Source organism: Phalangium opilio, unplaced genomic scaffold (genome assembly GCF_054372755.1).
Source record: "Phalangium opilio isolate 3A_F unplaced genomic scaffold, DU_Popi_V2 ptg000025l_1, whole genome shotgun sequence".
NCBI classification, from domain to species: Eukaryota; Metazoa; Arthropoda; class Arachnida; order Opiliones; family Phalangiidae; genus Phalangium; species Phalangium opilio.
In genome coordinates, this window is record NW_028324156.1 from 1,054,070 (window position 1) to 1,072,464 (window position 18,395).

General features: G+C 37.4%; 1 protein-coding gene across 2 annotated transcripts in view; it reads left to right on the forward strand.

The window, feature by feature from the left end:
• Nucleotides 1-18,395, forward strand: part of LOC149691624 (GTP-binding protein Di-Ras2) — a 42,549-nt gene that overhangs the window by 20,964 nt on the left and 3,190 nt on the right. The window contains exons 1-2 of one of the 2 annotated variants that reach the window (XM_089868981.1): nucleotides 15,366-15,426; nucleotides 15,492-15,651. In XM_089868981.1, coding sequence (XP_089725107.1) covers nucleotides 15,410-15,426; nucleotides 15,492-15,651 — 177 coding nt within the window. In that variant the 5' untranslated portion in view covers nucleotides 15,366-15,409. Of the gene's footprint in view, nucleotides 1-15,365; nucleotides 15,427-15,491; nucleotides 15,652-18,395 lie in introns of those variants that run through there. The other variant, XM_089868982.1, reaches the window with a different exon arrangement.

Consider the following 18,395-nt stretch of genomic DNA (forward strand, 5'->3'; position numbering starts at 1 on the left):
GCGACAAAAAAACACAATAGAATAAAACGGGTACTTACATTTTAACGACGATCGAATCCAAAGATGGTGAAAAATGTCACAGACACAAAACGCGCACAAACACGATGCTAAACTATCACGCGTAAAGTTCACAAAGCTAAACTGCTTTTAAAAACTAACCCGCGACGCGACATAAAGTGACTATTTTTAACAGTTTGGGACACCGATTGACTTATTTTGAAGTTCAATAGAAAGTTCACCATAGACAGGCCGTAGGTTTCGCATCACCCTCCAGGTAGGACCGTAACCAACCTGATCGGCCTCAAATATTTGAAGGTGACATGATAACGTGACTTCCAGATGTGCGCTTTATAGGTAAGGGACTATGGGACGCTGCGCGTTGACCTGAAAGTTTGTTAATGCGCGCGCAACAATTTGGTACTGCTCGCCTTGCGGGTTAGGGACTATGGGACGCAGCGCTCTGACCTGACAGCTGGGAAAGGGACTATAGGACGCGCTGCTCTGACCTTAAAGTTTGCTTATTCGCGCGCCAACTTATGTACTCACCCACTATTTTTGGCATCCCGATGAACTCGTAGATAACCGTTATTCACGTCAAGTTGAAATGTAACCGCACCACAAAAGTCAAAGTTCACGCAAAGTTTAAGCAACCCGATATAAAAATACCGCGAACAACAAACGCGTTCGAGAACCATAGTGACGTCATTTTAGTTACAGTTTGGTTCCCGCGATCCTCCGTGCAGCTCGGTCGTGCACTAGACCGCCCAAATCTTGATCCCTCGCTGATGGCCAAAAGTGATCCTTCCAAGAAATGTCCATCGTGACGTCACTCAGACAATAAAACCTTAACATCAGAATAGTAATTACATTAAACTAAAAGTAAATAAGCTAATAGCGAATGCATATTCAGAGTTCATACAACTTTTGGAAAACCTATTTCCCCGAGATCTCCTCTTTTTACCTCTCCGAGTGACGATGACGTCACGGAGAGGTATTACACCGGCCGTGTCTGTGTGTCTGTGTGTCTGTCTGTCTGTCTGTCAGACCCCACGTGACCGCGTTCGCAGTTTCCAAATCGGAGCAAACGTGTTCGCCATTGCCGAACTGCTTTCACAGTCACGGAAATGGCTCCTCTACTTGAGTTCTCACACCACCATCTTCTGGTCTTTGTCCATCCCACACGGACACCAGTCTGTACTTACTGGCTTCTAATCACCACCAGCTTTTGATCTTCGTCCATCCCACATGGACACCAGTCTGTACATACTGGCTTCTAATCACCACCATCTTCTGGTCTTTGTCCATCCCACTTGGACACCAGTCTGTACATTCTGGCTTCTAACACCACCATCCACTGGTCTTCCGTCTATTCCACATAGACACCAATCTGTATCATTGGCTTCTACTCCATTATCATCGTTTGGTTTTAGGATATACGCGGCGATCAGCTAGGGTTACGAGAAACGTCTAGCCTCCCTAAGGTAGGATCGCTACCAAAGGTTTTCGCATTTGCGGTTTTTCCTTACTATTATAATGGAAACGAATCGTATATATACCCCAAAATTTGAAGAAAGCGGGAAGAGGGGTACCCTTCACTTTAAACGTCAATATTAGCAAAGTTTGAGATGATAATAGGTATAACTTTATTTTAAACGATTTAACTATTATTAATGTTAATTATTGAAGATTAAAATAATTAAAAATAATTATATTTATTTAAATATTAAAGATAATCTTGTTTCTCAACTCAAAATTAATACGGAAAGAGTTAAAAAGCAGTCTATGTTTTTGTCTGTGTGTGTCCGTCCATTGTTACACTAGTGCGTCGCGTTAGCAGTTAGCCTTGTGTTGATGTGTCAAGAAAGCATACAGAACCTTAATATTCCCTTTTTCCATAATATAAAGTGAATATGTGGAAGTATTTTTCGTAATTATGATGCATTTAGTACTTTTGTAGCTTTAAAGCTCTGTTTCATTTTGATATTCCAAAGATTTGTTTTAGAATTGTTATTTGAAATGGCCGTTTATATATTACTTAAGCTATACTACATCTGAATATAGAATAATCATTGGTCTAGTGATTTCATGAAGAAAACTAAGACCTAGACTCCGGCGGGTATATAAAGTATCATCCGCAATAGTCTTAGTGAAACAAAGAGTAAATAATTGAGGCCTGAGGTGAAGTAAACTTTGGGCTTTGATTTTCGTGTCTGAAATGAAGAGACATCAACGGTTCAGAGTGAGCCGAAAGTTAAATACACTATTAAATAATCAGGTTATGATTTTATAATAGAAGAAAAGATCATGGTGGCAATTAGAATAGTAAAAGGGCTAATGGTAAACGGGTAGTAGCTACAGACTTTTTATTCTCTTTATGGTGCGCATTGACTATTAGTGCGTCTAGCTATAATTTAGCTTTGGTGTTATTTAACGTTAACATTCATGTTGGCAAACTAAGAATATTGTTGAGGTGAGACGAGACGATAGTGTTTACACTGCAGACCAGTTGTGAATGTAGCTATCAGATTATACGGTAAACAGCTGAAGCGTAGACTTCATTCCCTGTTCTTTTCCCCATTGACTGATTTCCATGTGTCCAAGATTTATCCTTATTGGATGTAAAATGTCGTCTGCTTTACTGTATTATTTGCTATGCTTGGAATACTGCTTCAATATTTCGTAAATTTTTACTTCAAAATAGAGAAATAATTCCATATCTAGGTAAATAAGTTTGTAGTAGTAGACCTCTTGACTCGGAGAGGTAATATTTTGGTTTTCCCAACTTGTTGTATCAACCCTGAACTGAAAAAAAAACCCGCTAATTTAATTAAGGGGTAATCCTTAAAATACTCCAATCATAAACTTGTACACGGTGTCCCTTATGCCAAAATGTCACAGAAGTTAATACATTTTGGACTCGAAATTGATTTCCCATAAAACCATCCCACTGTATAATTCGGTCCTATAAATACCATTTTTGAAACACCCTGTATAAATAGCCAAGCGGAACCCCCAGCTTTAAGATTCCCGCGCTAATGTTATAAATACACAATTCAATGATTGTAATTAACGAATGAGGGAGGCAACAGTACGTTCTAGTAATTGTCGTCATCAATTATGCAAATTAGTTTTAACCCAAACCTCTTAAATTCCCCTTGTGTCGAGTACTTCTAAAAGGCTCTCACGTGCATAGCCAAAACCCTTAACTATATACATACACACAATGGAATTATAGTTGTAGACAAGGCTTAGAAACATTGGAGAATGTACCCTATAAATAGGAATTTGGTCGTTCCAACAGGACACTAAAACCAAAAGCTCATAAGATATGTGCCTTTTATAAGTTTGTCACTGGTAACATAGAAACTTGTCATGAAGTGAGTGAGGTAGGTCATAGATTCAAGGTAAAGCAAAGCCTGGTTTTGGCGCTGTCAAAGGCTTAGTAATGCAGACTAAATAGGAACTACGATGGACTGCAAAACTAATTAACCGAGTGTAGTACTTCAATTCTCGTTTATCGTTCTCGAACTAGCTCTCAGTAAGTCCCTAGCATTATGAAGTATAGGTAGTGTCATACTTATGGAAAATATCCAATAGGATGGTTTAAATCTTTAAAAAAAGGCGGGAAAAATAGGCGTTTTAGGCCTAATTTTATTTGGTAGACAATGACAATATGCGCAATTTGACATACTAGAGTGATTTACGACTACGTTTCTTTCACCTAAAAGATGCTAAGTAGAAAATTAGGCGTAATTATAGACCAAGCCTTAAGTAAACACCGAAAGATAACGTAATTTGACACACTAGAATGATTTACGACTATTCCCAGTTATCTAAAATATGTTAATTTTGTTCTTTACACTAACCCTAATTCGATGGGGGACGGACGGACTAACTAAAACTTTATAGCGCGTGATGTTTCTAAATACGATATTTTTCGTAGATAGCAGCTTTGTTACAGCCTCAGGGCGATCCAGACTACCATAAGCCTCGGTTGACTCTTAAGCCTTGGTTGGCACTTTAAAGAAATGGGAGCATTACTAAACAATCATTTGGAGCGAGCTAAAAGGGGCGGGAAAAGTAGTTCCATGAGACGGAAAAGTACCCGGCAGTGAATTTGTCCAAGCGAAAGTTTGAAAAAGGATGTAAATAGAAATAGATAGTACTCTAGGATGGATGAGTGGCATTTTCCAAAAAAAAAAATCTTCAAAAATGATAAATTGATAAAAACAACATCTTGGTCCTAAAGCGACGTATGAAGAAAACAGAAGCAGAAACAACTTCACGCCTCGGGAGTTTCTTTCAACCTACATACATACATAAATATATATTTCTCTGAAAGGTCTCGAATCGAATTTTACTTTTTTAAAACTTAGTGTTGATCAAAAAAATAAAAAAATACCCAAATACTTTTAAATTGAAGATGAAATGGTTTTGGAAAAATAAAAGCTACAAGTAAATAAGCAATTACGATTCAAATTTCCTTTTCTATAATCAAGTATAAGCGTGTTTTCCTTACTAATGTCAATGCAACGGACCGTATTAACTAATCAAGTGACGTATCGTTTAAGAATTATCAAGGTTCATAATACATCTTTTGGAAAAACCGATTTCCCTAACATTTCCCGTATTTTTTCCCATATATTTCTCTGATAGTTTCCACTCCACCTAGTAACTGCAGGAGTGGTAATAACCGATTGCTTAACCCTTTCAGAGCAAACTTACTCTAATTCATACACAAATTTCCCGGAATTTTACTATAAAAATTATAAATTTCCCTGAGTTTTCCCTGAATTTTACTATAAAAAATAAAAATTTCCCTGAGTTTTCCCTGAATTTTACTATAAAAAATAAAAATTTCCCGGAGTTTTCCCTGAATTTTACTATAAAAATTATAAATTTCCCAGAGTTTTCCCTGAATTTTACCATAATTATAAATTTCCCTGAGTTTTCCCTGAATTTTACTATAAAAATTATAAGTTTCCCTGAGTCTTCCCTGAATTTTTAAACAAAAATTATATCCTTCCCTGAAATTTCCAGGTTTTCCTGGTTTGTACGAATCCTGAATCCCTGACTATAAAAGCGCGCTAAATTAATTAATTTGAAACAAAAGGCTTAACAAAAATATTAGTTTTGCGGGACTTCCATCTAGGTCCTATTTAGTCTGCATTACTAAGCCTTTGACAGCGCCAAAACCAGGCGTCTTATACCTCGAATCTATGACCTACCTCACTCACTTCATGCTGCAAGCTCCAGTTTCTAAGTTACCAGTGACAAACTTATGGAACAGAACATATCTTATGAACTTATGACAATACATAAGTTTCCCCAAATATCTCTACTATACTTGGTGTTACTCCTGAGTCCTGAACGATACAACCCTAAAGATTTTCTTCCAGTAAATCCCCACCATAGTTCCAAATCGACATTTTTTTTTTATTTTCGATTTTAAATTACACCCTGGAGCTCTTGAAACAAAAGATAACACACACAAAAAAATATTACAGACCGCTAAAAAATCCCACACTCTCTCTCTCTGTTCAAGTATTTTCTTTTTTCTTATTTCAACTTTTTATTCTTGGGTAATGACGAGAAACCGATGGTAAAGGCCTTTAAGTTTGTTTTCTAGACGACATATAAAAGGAATAAAACTTTGGTTGGCACGATGAGTGTTTATACCACGACTTCCTTTTATAAAATGTAACTTCTATCTCCATTTTGACCCCAAGGGCCATCGTTTACTATAGAGTAATTTCTTTCCCATATACGGCAACGTCATAACCCTCTATCTCTTACCTTAGTGATATCCCCCCTCCCCTTCCCTTCCGGGGGCAAATAGTATTCTCTAGTACAAAGTTGCCCCTAACGTAGGGGATACACAGTTCACTCCCCCTCTCAACCGAAATTACTCTATAGTTATGATTGGAGCGTTTTAGGGATATTATTAAATTAGAAATAATTGTATTTTAGTTTCTTACTTCAATTTAAGGGGTCAACCGTAAAACACCCCAATCGTTTAAGCAAAGGTAAATTAAAAAAGAAAATATGAAGAGGAAGTAAAATTAAAAGAGAAAATATAAAGAGGAAGTAAAATTAAAAGAGAAAATATAAAGAGGAAGTAAAATTAAAAGTGAAAATATGAAGAGGAAGTAAGGCCTTACTCAGTATTTTATATACAGGGTGTTTCAAAAAGGATAATTATTTGGCCGAAATACAGTGAGATGGAATTTTTTTTAGAAATCAATTTTGAGTCCAAAATGTAACTTCCATCGCCATTTTGTCACAAGAAACACCCTAGGCACATTAATAATAGTGTTTAACGGATAACCCCTTAAATCTAATTAAGAAACTGAAAGACCATGATTAATTAATATTTAATTAAGGGGTCATCCGTAAAACACTCCATCCAATCATAACTAGTAAACGATGTCCCTTCTGACAAAATGTAATAAAAGTTAAAACAATTTCGACTCAAAATTGATTTCCCATAGACCCATCCCACAGTACTTCGGACCTATAATAACCCTTTGTAAAACACCCTGTATCTATCGACTATAGTTTTTAAATTTAATATAAAAATTAAACCCAATTTATGCTCAACTAAACCCGGTTTACTATATTTTAAATTGATCACCATACCCCAGAATGTTTTTGTTGCGCCCTGAAAAATTTTGTAACTGAATATCTATAGCCGAAAAAAAGAGGGTCCCCTTATACACTTTACTTAACGCAAACATGAATTTTTAAGAAGGGGTTCTTACAAGTAAAGCGAAAACCAATCTATCAAATAGAAATTCTATGACAGGGGACCCTTGAATGCGCTTGGAAGAATAAGGAACAAAAAAAGGGGAGTAAGGGTCCGACGATAAAGGCGGGAAATACTTAAAAGATAAATAACCCTAGATGGTCAAAGGTCGATTAGAAAACCTACTTACTATAGCTAGCAAGAAGCGATATCTAGTTTATTAGGAGAAGGTAAAAGATGCCTAAGTATTCGCGCGCCATAGTCCCAGTCTCCCTTTCAAAATACAAGGGGGGGGAGACGTAAAAGGAGGCCGGGCTATTTCGCTACACTCTCCTCAGTCGGAAAATATGACTGTAATTTTCGTCATTCGCGTTGTCGCGCTGACGTGAGTTTTCAAGAACCAATGAGATGCTGCTGGTTGTAATTTAGAGGCGGCGGGAATTAACTCCAGACCAACGTAACGTTTGGACTGGAGATAAAGCTAGATTGGAAATGTGGGGCGAATTTATACCATCTCCCTATTAAACTAGATATCACTTCTTGCTATAGCTGCGGAAAAGATTTGAATCAAGCACGAGGGATCAGCAAAATTGAAGCATAGTATAACGCAGGCGCACGCGCGTTTTATGTGATATTTCCCGCCAAATAAGTAACTTCCCATCCCAATGATTAAACCAATATCAGCGCACGTGAGAAATGTTCTACGTTCATTCAGGCCTAATGATCAAATAGATTATATTAAAATTGATTAGCTTTAAACGTTCGGTCGATTTTGGAAAGGTGTGTCTAAAGATAGAAGTTGAGTTCAAAACTTTCTTGGGGTATATTACTTCACTAATGAGACTTTAATGTCCAAGTAATTAAGATAAACGTTGAAGATCAGGTCATGATAATTAAACGGAGGTATAACTTAAACTTGGTAGGCCAATGAGCAATTCATGAATGTATTCAATTCTCACACAAAACAAATAAAAAATAAAATTTTAAATAAAATTAAAAAGAAAAAAAAAGGTTTTCAAAATGCATGATAGCACCGATGCAATGCGGGTTAAAGCTTTGCGGGTTAAAGCTTTACCACATTATCTGGACCGATAGGTCTCAAGACTTCCGTCCCCCGCTGCCACCACAAACATTTGCGCATTTTGTTGGACTTATTAACTTCTGCTGCGCTCCCCCAATTGTAGGGAGCCGCCCTGTTTCAAAAGGGCGTACCATTGTACGGCGAACAATTAAACCTGTAAACCTGTAAACCTGGAGGTGATTCAGCCTGTAAGGCGGCTTCCCATTGCGTTTACAAAAAAATATACAGCGGTGTTTCTGACATTAAGGGGATGTTCTTTTCGCGATTTTGAGTCGAAAATGTAACTTCTATCTCCATTTTTCCCTAAGATCCCTAGTTTTCGAGTTAATATTTCAGTATTTTACGGATGGCCCCTGAAATTTAACATAAGAAACTGATTTAGATAATGATTTCTAATTTAATTAAGGGGTCATGCCTAAAACAGTCACTCCAATCTTAACTTGAAAATGGTAGCCCTTAATGCAAAATGTGATAGAATTTACATTTTCGACTCAAAAATGATTTCAGGGTTGCCACGGAATTTTCAGAATTTCCAGGTTTTCCCTGATCTTTTTAGGACGAAAGTGTAAATGTTTACAGCACGTTTTAAGTGCTTATAATTAAATAAACTCTCTACACTAAGTTTTCCACTGTATTTGTTGTACCAAAATGAATAAGAAACATTTTAACTATAAATAACAGTCTAAGAGATTTTTTTAAAGGCATTTACTTTATAAAAACAATTCTAGACAGCATTTTTAAGGATTGCTCTAGAGTTTTTTGTGTTAAGAGAGGATGATGAGAAACTTTCATTACTCTTTCAATAAAGACTTATCCCCAGAAATTTTACCCACTAAAATCAAATTCCCTGACTTTGCTGAAATTTTTAAAATTCCCTGACCCGTGGCAACCCTGGATTTCCGAAAGAACATCCCCCTTAATTTATCCTAGACCTTTCAGTAAAACGTTACGTCATAATCTAAATGACGTATTAAGCATCTCAAATACGACCTTGACCGTAATTAAATCGCTCAGTTACGGTTCTAACATGATTTAAGAGATACTAATTGACAAAGGAATTCCACGAACCAGCGGAGACTCGAGTCCTTTAGTAATTATGGTGCCTATAATGAGATTGATATATTGATCGGAATGGTTACTAAACGAGCTCAGTATAGCCTGATGGAATCCCACCAAAGTTTCGTACAGGAGGGGAGCTCAGGAAACCGCAAAATGGTTGTAGTTTAGTATCTAAAACGTATATATACGACCTTGCAGTCTATAATAGGTTTTAAATGCGCAAGCGCTATGGAGCGGCGAGGGGGAGGGGGGGGCGTTCGGATGTAACAGAAAACGAGAGTAAAATAAGTCACATCCAAGGTTTCCCGCCTTTTATACGTAATAATATACATCCAGTGGCTAGCGCCACGTGCAAACAAAAGAAGAAGTTACCGCGCGCGCCAAAGTCAGCCTCCGTCTATTCAAATAAAGCGCAATATGATATCTGCGAAGTTAAAAGGTCGTAACTCCATTACAGCTAAAAGAAGGTTTACTTTGAACTTCAAATGATTGTATCTTACTTATTTAACAACTAGCTGTTACCAGCGGCGTCGCTCGCGTGTAATAAGAACTTCCATCAAAATGATATAAAGAATGGGTAGATTTTACTGATGACTAATATTTTTGTAGCACCCTAGGAGCGAAGGCACTCGGCGATGCCCGTCAGCCCGTCGGGACATTTTTTTATTACTTTTCATGCTTACATTATTCCATAAAGAAGGGTTTTTAAGTTTCTGGCCGCCATTTAAAAAGATGGCAACCAATCGAATTCAGCCAGTCTATACGTTAAAGGAAACCAGTGTACTAAATATTTGCGAAATCGGTTGAAACGCGCGGGCTTTGTTGCAAAGAGAAGATTTTTTACATTTCTGGGTGCCATTTATTAAGATCGCGGCGGATTTGGAAAAATCTTTCTTAGACGCGCCTACTACTTATGAGTAACGTTCCTGCAAATTTTCAGCCTTCTAGGGCAAGCGGTTTGGGCTGGGCGTTGATTATCAGTCATTCTGTCAGTCTGTCAGGCAGTCAGGACTTTGATTTATATAGATATACAGGGTGTTTGTGAAAGGTCCATCAATAATGAAGGGGCGTATTTATTGGGCCATTTTGAGTCGAAAATGTTCTATGACATTTTGCCGTCCGAGCCACTGTTTTCAAGTTATGATTGGAGTAATTTACGGATGACCCCTTAAATTTAATTAAGAAATTGAAAGACAGCGCTAATTTAATGAAGGGGTCATCCCTAAAATATTCAAATCATAACTCGAAAACCGTGGCTCGGACGGCAAAATGTCATAGAACATTTTCGACTCAAAATGGCCCAATAAATACGCCCTTTCATTATTGATGGACTTTTCACAAACACCCTGTAGATAAATCCTTATGAAAATCGGAGCAAATACTCTACGGAATGTTTAGTTACTAATGGTGTTTGTAATTTTACTCTATCTATAATAGCGTAAAAGTTACGGGGATTTAAACATTAGCTCTCAAACTCAACAGCGACAGTTACAATCATTTAACATTAAGGTTTACTTTGCATTTTAAAAGCGTAAATCTAAAACCATTTCTCGCCTCCAGCCAGACGTATTGGGCATTACATATCCCATTTCTGGTAAATTCTAGGCTGCGTGGGCGTGTAAAAATCCAGACTTATGCCTACAACAAATATTTATAAAATTCGCCTGCGCTACGGCACGGTTAACTGCGCAAACGCGGCAAAACTCGTGTTTAAATAAATTTCGAAAGCTTTTATTAGTGTAGACGCTAAACCCTTCTCATCTAAAAAACAAAATCCATAAAGCTTATTAAATAACGACACTACTTTCTGTCTAACAAGGTTTAACATTGAGTATTACTACGCGTTAACTTCCCCGTAAGCCTCGGAGCAATAAAACATAGACGAGCCAAAAATATAATAAATTCACGAGAATTTAAAAATTCATCATTAGAAAAGACAGGCAGGCAGGCGTTCGTGATTAAAAGTTGAATAGAGTGAAAGCCGTCAATCTATTACAGGTTGCGCGTGTGTTCCACGCCTTTATTCCCGGCCTTTCTATGAATTATACTTTACAAAGTGAATAATCGAACTTTTAGGGGAAAGAGTATAAAGTGAGGGGTGTCGAATTTTAATCAAATTTTAGGTAGACTAGAAATTCGTAATTTAAAGTTAACTAATTAAATTTTGTATACGGTGACCATATATCGGCTCGAGCTTAATAATTAATCGGTTAATAATCGGTAAAAATCGGGTAATAATTGGTCAATCGGTTAATAATAGTTAAAAATCGGTTATTAATCGGTTAATAATAGTTAAAAATCGGTTATTAATCGGTTAATAATAGTAAAAAATCGGTTATTAATCGGTTAATAATAGTTAAAAATTGGTTAATTATCGGTTAATAATAGTTAAAAATCGGTTAATTATCGGTTAATAATAGTTAAAAATCGGTTATTAATCGGTTAATAAGTTAAAAATCGGTTATTAATCGGTTAATAACAGTTAAAAATCGGTTATTAATCGGTTAATAATAGTTAATAATCGGTTTCATTTGGATAATTGGGATAATTAACTAATATGTTGAATAGGTTAATTTACTATATCGGCCACAACTAGACGTAATATTTTTAAATAAATATTGTTAATATTTCAAATTATTCGGAAATACGTCACATTATTAACTTCCTCCATAATTTAAAAAAGGATGGGAAATTCTAAGGACAGTTGGTCATTAAAAAAACCCTGTTAATTAAAGAGAGAGAGGGTTGGGGGAGGGGGTAGGTTGGTAATTTATGATTATGAGAAAAATAATGAAAGGGCACAACCCCAAACCACTAGGGGGTAAAGTTTTAGGTAACCCAACGCTCGGTTGTTATTCAGGGAGTGGCTCTGATAGTTTGTCATGAGTAAAATGAATAACAAAGTCTGACAAAAAGAACTGGTAGGGGGTTATAATGTTAGCAAAGGCTTAACGAAGAAGATACTACAGCGACCTGATGGAACCCTACCCTACGTGATCTAATGTGCCACTTAGCTACCTGTACCACCACCTAACTTTTTTTCCTACGTTACAAACGTGTGTCACCAGGAATACATATAGCTACTAGGAATAATATTGTACTTGTCATTTTTACTCAAAGAATCTAGGCGGAATTTGTGGGAAGAGCTAGACTAATCATTACGTATGACGATGCGCGTTTAACCATGGATTAACTAACCCTACGGATAGTTCGTTCCCCCCCCCAAAGATAAAGAATGATGCATGTTCCAAACGCCCCCTAGCAGCAGCTACTATCCCTAACAGGAAGTTATAAGAAAATTGGACCTAATATCACGTGTTCTATGACGTTAAAATTGAAATCCTGGCTAAATTGGGCGCCGCCATCTTTAAAATCCACAAAAACTATTTTAATTTTGCCTAGAGATGGCGCTTTATATCCAGTGTCCTGTGCTTATTTCCGGCCCTTTTTGGTCCAATAAATTGGGGGAAATCAAGGAATAATTCGAAATATGTAGTTGGCGATAGCATTACATGGGAAACCCGGTTAGTGAACAATGCCTATGGTTAAACCTTGCTCGGGGGCCTGACCTCGCGTTGCTACCAGCCAATGAAATCACAGTTAAAAAAAGCCATCAGAATTATGAGGCGTGACGGAAGTAAGTTCTCAAGCTCGGTATACCCACAAAACCCGAATAGAAATTAACTTTTGATTTATGGAGCACAATGATTCCAAAAAGCTGTATGCATTCCTGATGTCACAGATAATTAATTTCACCAAGAATCCCGTGTTCCCTACATTAGGCTAAAGAATAAAATAATTCCGAATTCCAAGGGGGGTGGAATTTGGATTAGGCTTAAGCATATTTACGAATTCTAAACACAAACCCTTCAGAATACTATAAAGTTGAAAAAACCGAGGCTTAGGTATTTTGTATTAAAAACACTACGAATCATTTCTACTTCGGCGTGTTACAATGTATGAAAATATTACGGTTTTTCTTTGTGGCGCCGAAAAAAAACGAAAATAAAATTGAAAAAGAGTTAAAAATAGACCAATTTCAATCTCAGCTAAAGAAATTTTAGGCTTAACACATTCCTTTCTATATAGGCAAAAAGCGTACGTGTGTGTCGACATCTGCTGGTAATACCAGAAGTAAGATGAGACTAGAAGTGAAGGGCTCTAGCATTGATAGTAGATCCTGGCACTAGTGAACAAATTTGAGGATTTTATGCCGCTTCCCACGCGCCTACACTACTGAGAAAAAAATTGGTCGAGTTCCAAAAACATTTCCTACCCCCTTCCCCTCAACCTAAAGCCGCGGAACACGGACGCGGCTCCTTGAATCTAGTTCGGCCGTCTACCACCGCGAGCGTCCCACGTTTTGGAGGGAAAATTCAGAAACCGCCACTAGAGGGCCAACCGTTGGTGTGTTATCAAGAATATTCACTTTCGCCGAGTGAAGAATTTGGTTAGCTCAGTACTTCTAGTCTCATCTTACTTCTGGTAATACTAAGCTTAGGGACATTTTATTAAATTCCAAAGAGAAGAAGAAAAAAAAAACACGCCCAAAAATTGGGTTTGCTGGTTTCGTGGTGGTTCGAACGAATCTACGACAAAACCATTTAAGGCGCGGATTTTAAATTGGCGCCAGTCGGATCGAGTTAAGCCTAACTCGGGTTTATAGGCCTAACTGAATATGTCAGTTCAGTATGGGGTCAATTGCTCAGGAGAAAAAATTCAGTAATATCAAAGCTAGTGGTAAACTACGGGGATGTATTGGGATTTACCCTCTAGAACCTTTTGGGAAAGATTCCCATAGGAAAATAAGGTTTATGGTACCGTCCAAAGGAGCTAGACGCGGATAAAAAAAAACTAAATCTTTCTTCGTTCTATTCTATTTCTTTATGTTCCCTTATAACTGTACCGTAGAAAGAAAAAAAAACCGGCGATACTTTCATATAGAAAGTTTACAAAGGGATTTCAAGCCAGCTTGAATTCCCAAAATATCAAAGGTAACCAATGGTTTGTAAATAATTTGGTATTCTGAGCCAGCGGAACTCAAACACAACTTCTTCTTCGAGATTAAAAAACCTAAACCCTAAATTTAGGCTTAGATAAATTAATTATTAATCTGGTTATAATTTAAATATTTTATCGTTTAATTAAATTCATAGCCAAGGCTTAGTTAAAATCGATTCCATGAAAAACCCTGACTTCAGATATTATACCCATTTCATGACATTTGACATAATTTTCGTTATGTTTACTACGTATTCGTTTTCAATAATAGCAAATAAACCATTAATTTTGGCTTAAATTTCCATTATTAAAGTCCCCAGTACCGTGTCCGGTTAAAATGACTACACGTGGTAACTCCCGCCTTCCGAGGTCCCGGACTCCCGGCGACCGCGAGAATGAATCGTTCCCGTAAAACAATACCATAGGAATAAATTTCTCACCTCAGAGGCTCAGATACGCCACTTCATTATTTGCCTTGATTCATCCGTCCTGACTTGGCGTTGAGTGTCGCAATTACCGCCAAAATGTCCTCGTAGTTTGCTTCAATAGTTCTTTATTATTAAAGGTCTATTACAAAGATCAACTTTAAAATATTACAGAAAATACGAAAATATTTCACTAAAACATGCATCGTGGTTAAACAACGAATTCCGCCATTTTTGGAACTGTCTTGAAGAAGGGGGAGGATGTTGGGCTACAGAACGCAGTGAAGTAGGGCTGGAAAAAAATTAAAAACTTTGGAAACTTTTTGGCGCCAATTTCAAACTTATTTCCATATAGAAACTATATACGGAAATTTATTTTCAAAAACTGAAAGATTATATTCTATTAGAAATAAACTAATTTAGGCTTAATTTACTTTCATTGTGTGAAACAAATGAAAATCAATTTTTGCAGACACAATTAAGCCTTGTCTCTTTCAAACTAATAGAATAAACACAACAACAATTCCTGAAAGTAATTTAGGAGACTCCCTAACGGAAATAAACCTCAGAACTTCGGAAGAGTTTCAGACAAAAATAATAAATTTCTCTTTCATTGTACCACCGTTGTCATAACAACGGAAAAAAGGGGGGGGGGGAACTAAAATTGTCTTCAAGGGTCAAAAAAGGGGTTACCCATTGAAGAACAACATCGTATTTATTACGCTAGAGTTAATTTAATAACAGTGTAATACAATAATCCCTTATACAGTTAAAGAACCAAAACAGTACGGCTTATTTAGAAAGAAAAAAATTAATATAACCCTTGGTTTAAGTAAGCCTTGGTCTTAGTATTTTGCAATACAGGAAATAGCATATGCAACGAATGTCCTTGAAAGGAAATAACATGTTCCGGACCGGAAACAGTTTATTGTAGCTGTTTCAGATTAGTTATATAATGTTTTTAAGTTTAATTAGGACTGATTAGACGCAAGGGAAGTTATAATCATGTTTCAATTCTGAAAATTATTACGTCAGTTGAACATTTTCTTTGTAATCGTAAACAAGTTCTTACGTAGTTGGTAACGTCTTAAAGGAGAAATGTCAATATTTAGAAGGTTATTAAAGACTTACACTTTAAATTTCATTGAGTTAATTTTGAATCTTTGTGTGTTTATTACAGTAGTCGCCCTGTCCGGTTGACCATGCCGGAACAGAGCAACGACTACCGAGTGGTTGTCTTTGGTGCCGGAGGTGTGGGCAAAAGTTCTCTTGTCCTCAGGTTCGTTCGTGGAACGTTTAGGGAATCTTATATCCCAACGATAGAAGACACGTATCGACAGGTAGGTCTTTTTCTTTTTTAATCTAGGGGGAAAAAATCCCGCGAAAGACGATGATACAAGCTTGCGTGTTTTGAGATTGTTTACAACACGTTACAAAATATTTGGGCCCTTCAAAAGGATGCAATTCACGCAGTAACTCTATCGGATCTTTGGGTTTTGTTCCCACTCGGATCAATAAAACTATAGGCTACGGACCTATCATTGCATAATAAACAAGGTTTCTATGAGACCCTCAGGTTGCACTCGACTATAGCTTGGGTCAATACCTTTAAGAATAGAAGTGCCTGAGCCAGGTGCAATTACTTTCGAAACTCAAAATACTCATTTCATTATTTACTTAAAGGGGAAACCAACACACGGGCGCGAGGTAAAACACCCAACAAGGTGCATGGTGCCACCCTAGTGGTTTTTGCTTCGCCTCTGAAATTAATGGAATAGTCTAATCCTGAGTATTTTCAGATGGGCACTTGTCCATGGACCCCAAAAACATGGAGGGGACCACGATTTATATATATTTAATTGAATAAGGGGCCCAGTATACCTCGGTTATCGTTGCCTGTAATGCTATTACGACGCCCCTAGGCTGCAACCATGTTTAAACCTTAATTTCTAAATATATCTACACCATATATTTTTTTACGTGACATCCATAATAATAAATCGAGATGAGAACGCGACCGCGTTATATCTATAGACAACAAAATGGTCTATTTTTGGGATAAAAGAGGGAGGGGGTTTTTCTTTCTTGAACAATATAATCCATTCTCTTTCTCATAAGAAACAAATATAAAGTTCTTGGATACCAAGTCTTAAGGCAAGTTATAGTGGGATCTAAAAGGGTAAAACAAATAAAGAAAGACAGGGAGAGATAGTTCATTTCCTTCTTGCGAGAGACAAGAGAACGTTGTTCCGAACGGTGTACCAACGGTTTTGTACAGTGTCTTCCCCTATACTCCCCCCGGAATGAGGCATTTATCAGAGAAGGATTGGTTTTGGGGGAACACAGTATATATATCTATATGAATAGACGGCCTTATAGCTCGTATAGAGAGCAAACACAAAATCAACTGGGAAGTACACAATGATCGATTAAAGGTTCTTAGCTAACACGTTCGTACACCAAGTTTCCTATCTCCCAAGGAACGACTGCCCCAAATATAGACGCGTAAATAAATGTGTAAAATATTACGCGGTGCTGGTATGCGAGCTTTCTTGTGGTTGGTTGCGTGGTTGCTTTGTTTGAAGTAAATCGGTTCCTAAAACAGTCCCAATGAATTGGACCATATCTCGTCTTTGTACAAAGCCAAGAAAAAGGATTAACTACAAGCAGACGACCTTTGGTTATACCATAAGTTCATAAGATATGTTCCATAAGTTTTTCACTGGTTACAAACTGGAGCTTGTCATGAAGTGACAAGGTAGGTCATAGATTCGAGGTAAAGAGAAGACGCCTGGTTTTGGCGCTGTCAAAGGCTTAATACAGACTAAATAGGAAAATGGAAGTCCTGCAAAACTAACCGAGTGTAGTCAATTCTCGCTTGTCGTTCTGGAACTAGCTCGAGCTGTTAGTCTCTGGCATTACGAAGTATAGGAAGTGTCATACTTATGAAACATATATCATAAGCTTATAGTAACATGAACCAACTTGACTCAAACTTCAGTTACGTTCTCAGAATTATTAAACGAAAGGTATTATGGCAATCCTAAATAACAGGGGAGTATATTTCATCAGCTATATAGTACTCGAAAGCCCCATAGCTTCAAGGTTAGATACCTCTTCAGGGCTTTCGCAAAAAACCGACAACCCAAGTCAAGAATAGTGTTCGAAAATCGTGCCAAGTTCTTATTTCTATCGACACGCAATCAGCCTTCCGGCGGACTTCAGGAAGCCTAGATACCATAGCACACTTCCTGTACGAAGTAGAGGTCCTTATGACGTTTTTGCCGCCAACACCGTTGCCGTTGATATAACTATCGTCGTACTATGGGGGAGGGGGTTATACTGTTAGATAAACTCAATGCCCGAGGTAAATTTCCCTTCTCGGTTTCTGCCCAACTGAACGCGAAGAAAGGAAGAAGAAGAAGATGATAGAAGCGAGGAGGAATTCAAGCTAACGGCAATCTTCCTTCCTTCTTAGTTGCCTAAGAGGATTACTGCCCGTACTGTTGACCTTACAGCTTCTATTGCGCGTTTTGGGGTCTTCAAACATACCTAGAGAATGGCATTGTTCTATTTTTAGTAATGTTCACACAACATGCGAGGCTAACCACAATAAACCTTGGCTTTTATGTAACAATCATAAATGAACTATAGTTCCGCTGCTCATCTGGTTGAACTAAGTGGGAGGGGCTTCGAAATACGACATCTAGATTGGGTAACAAATATTAGCGTCAAACTGACGTAGCTCTTAAGCCCTAAGTATCAGAACCTTTTGACGTATCGTCATGTCAAGGGGAAATAAGGCCTCAAAGTTGAATATCTTTTAAAAGAAGTGTTAAGCCCAATTTTAGTTTTACTCCTACACAAGTGTGACCGCGACTTCGCAAAGGATTTTAGCTTGGTAACCGTATCACCCAGGCGGAAAAAATAAGCGTGGATGAAAAAACCATCTAATCAATTTGGAATTGATGGAAGTCCCCCGAGGTCAAGTTGTGCTGGGAAATATATAGGGTTTTCTTGAATGTTTGATTACTCCACCATCATATCCCTAAATCCTCCTTGATTTATCTAACCCCTCCCCATG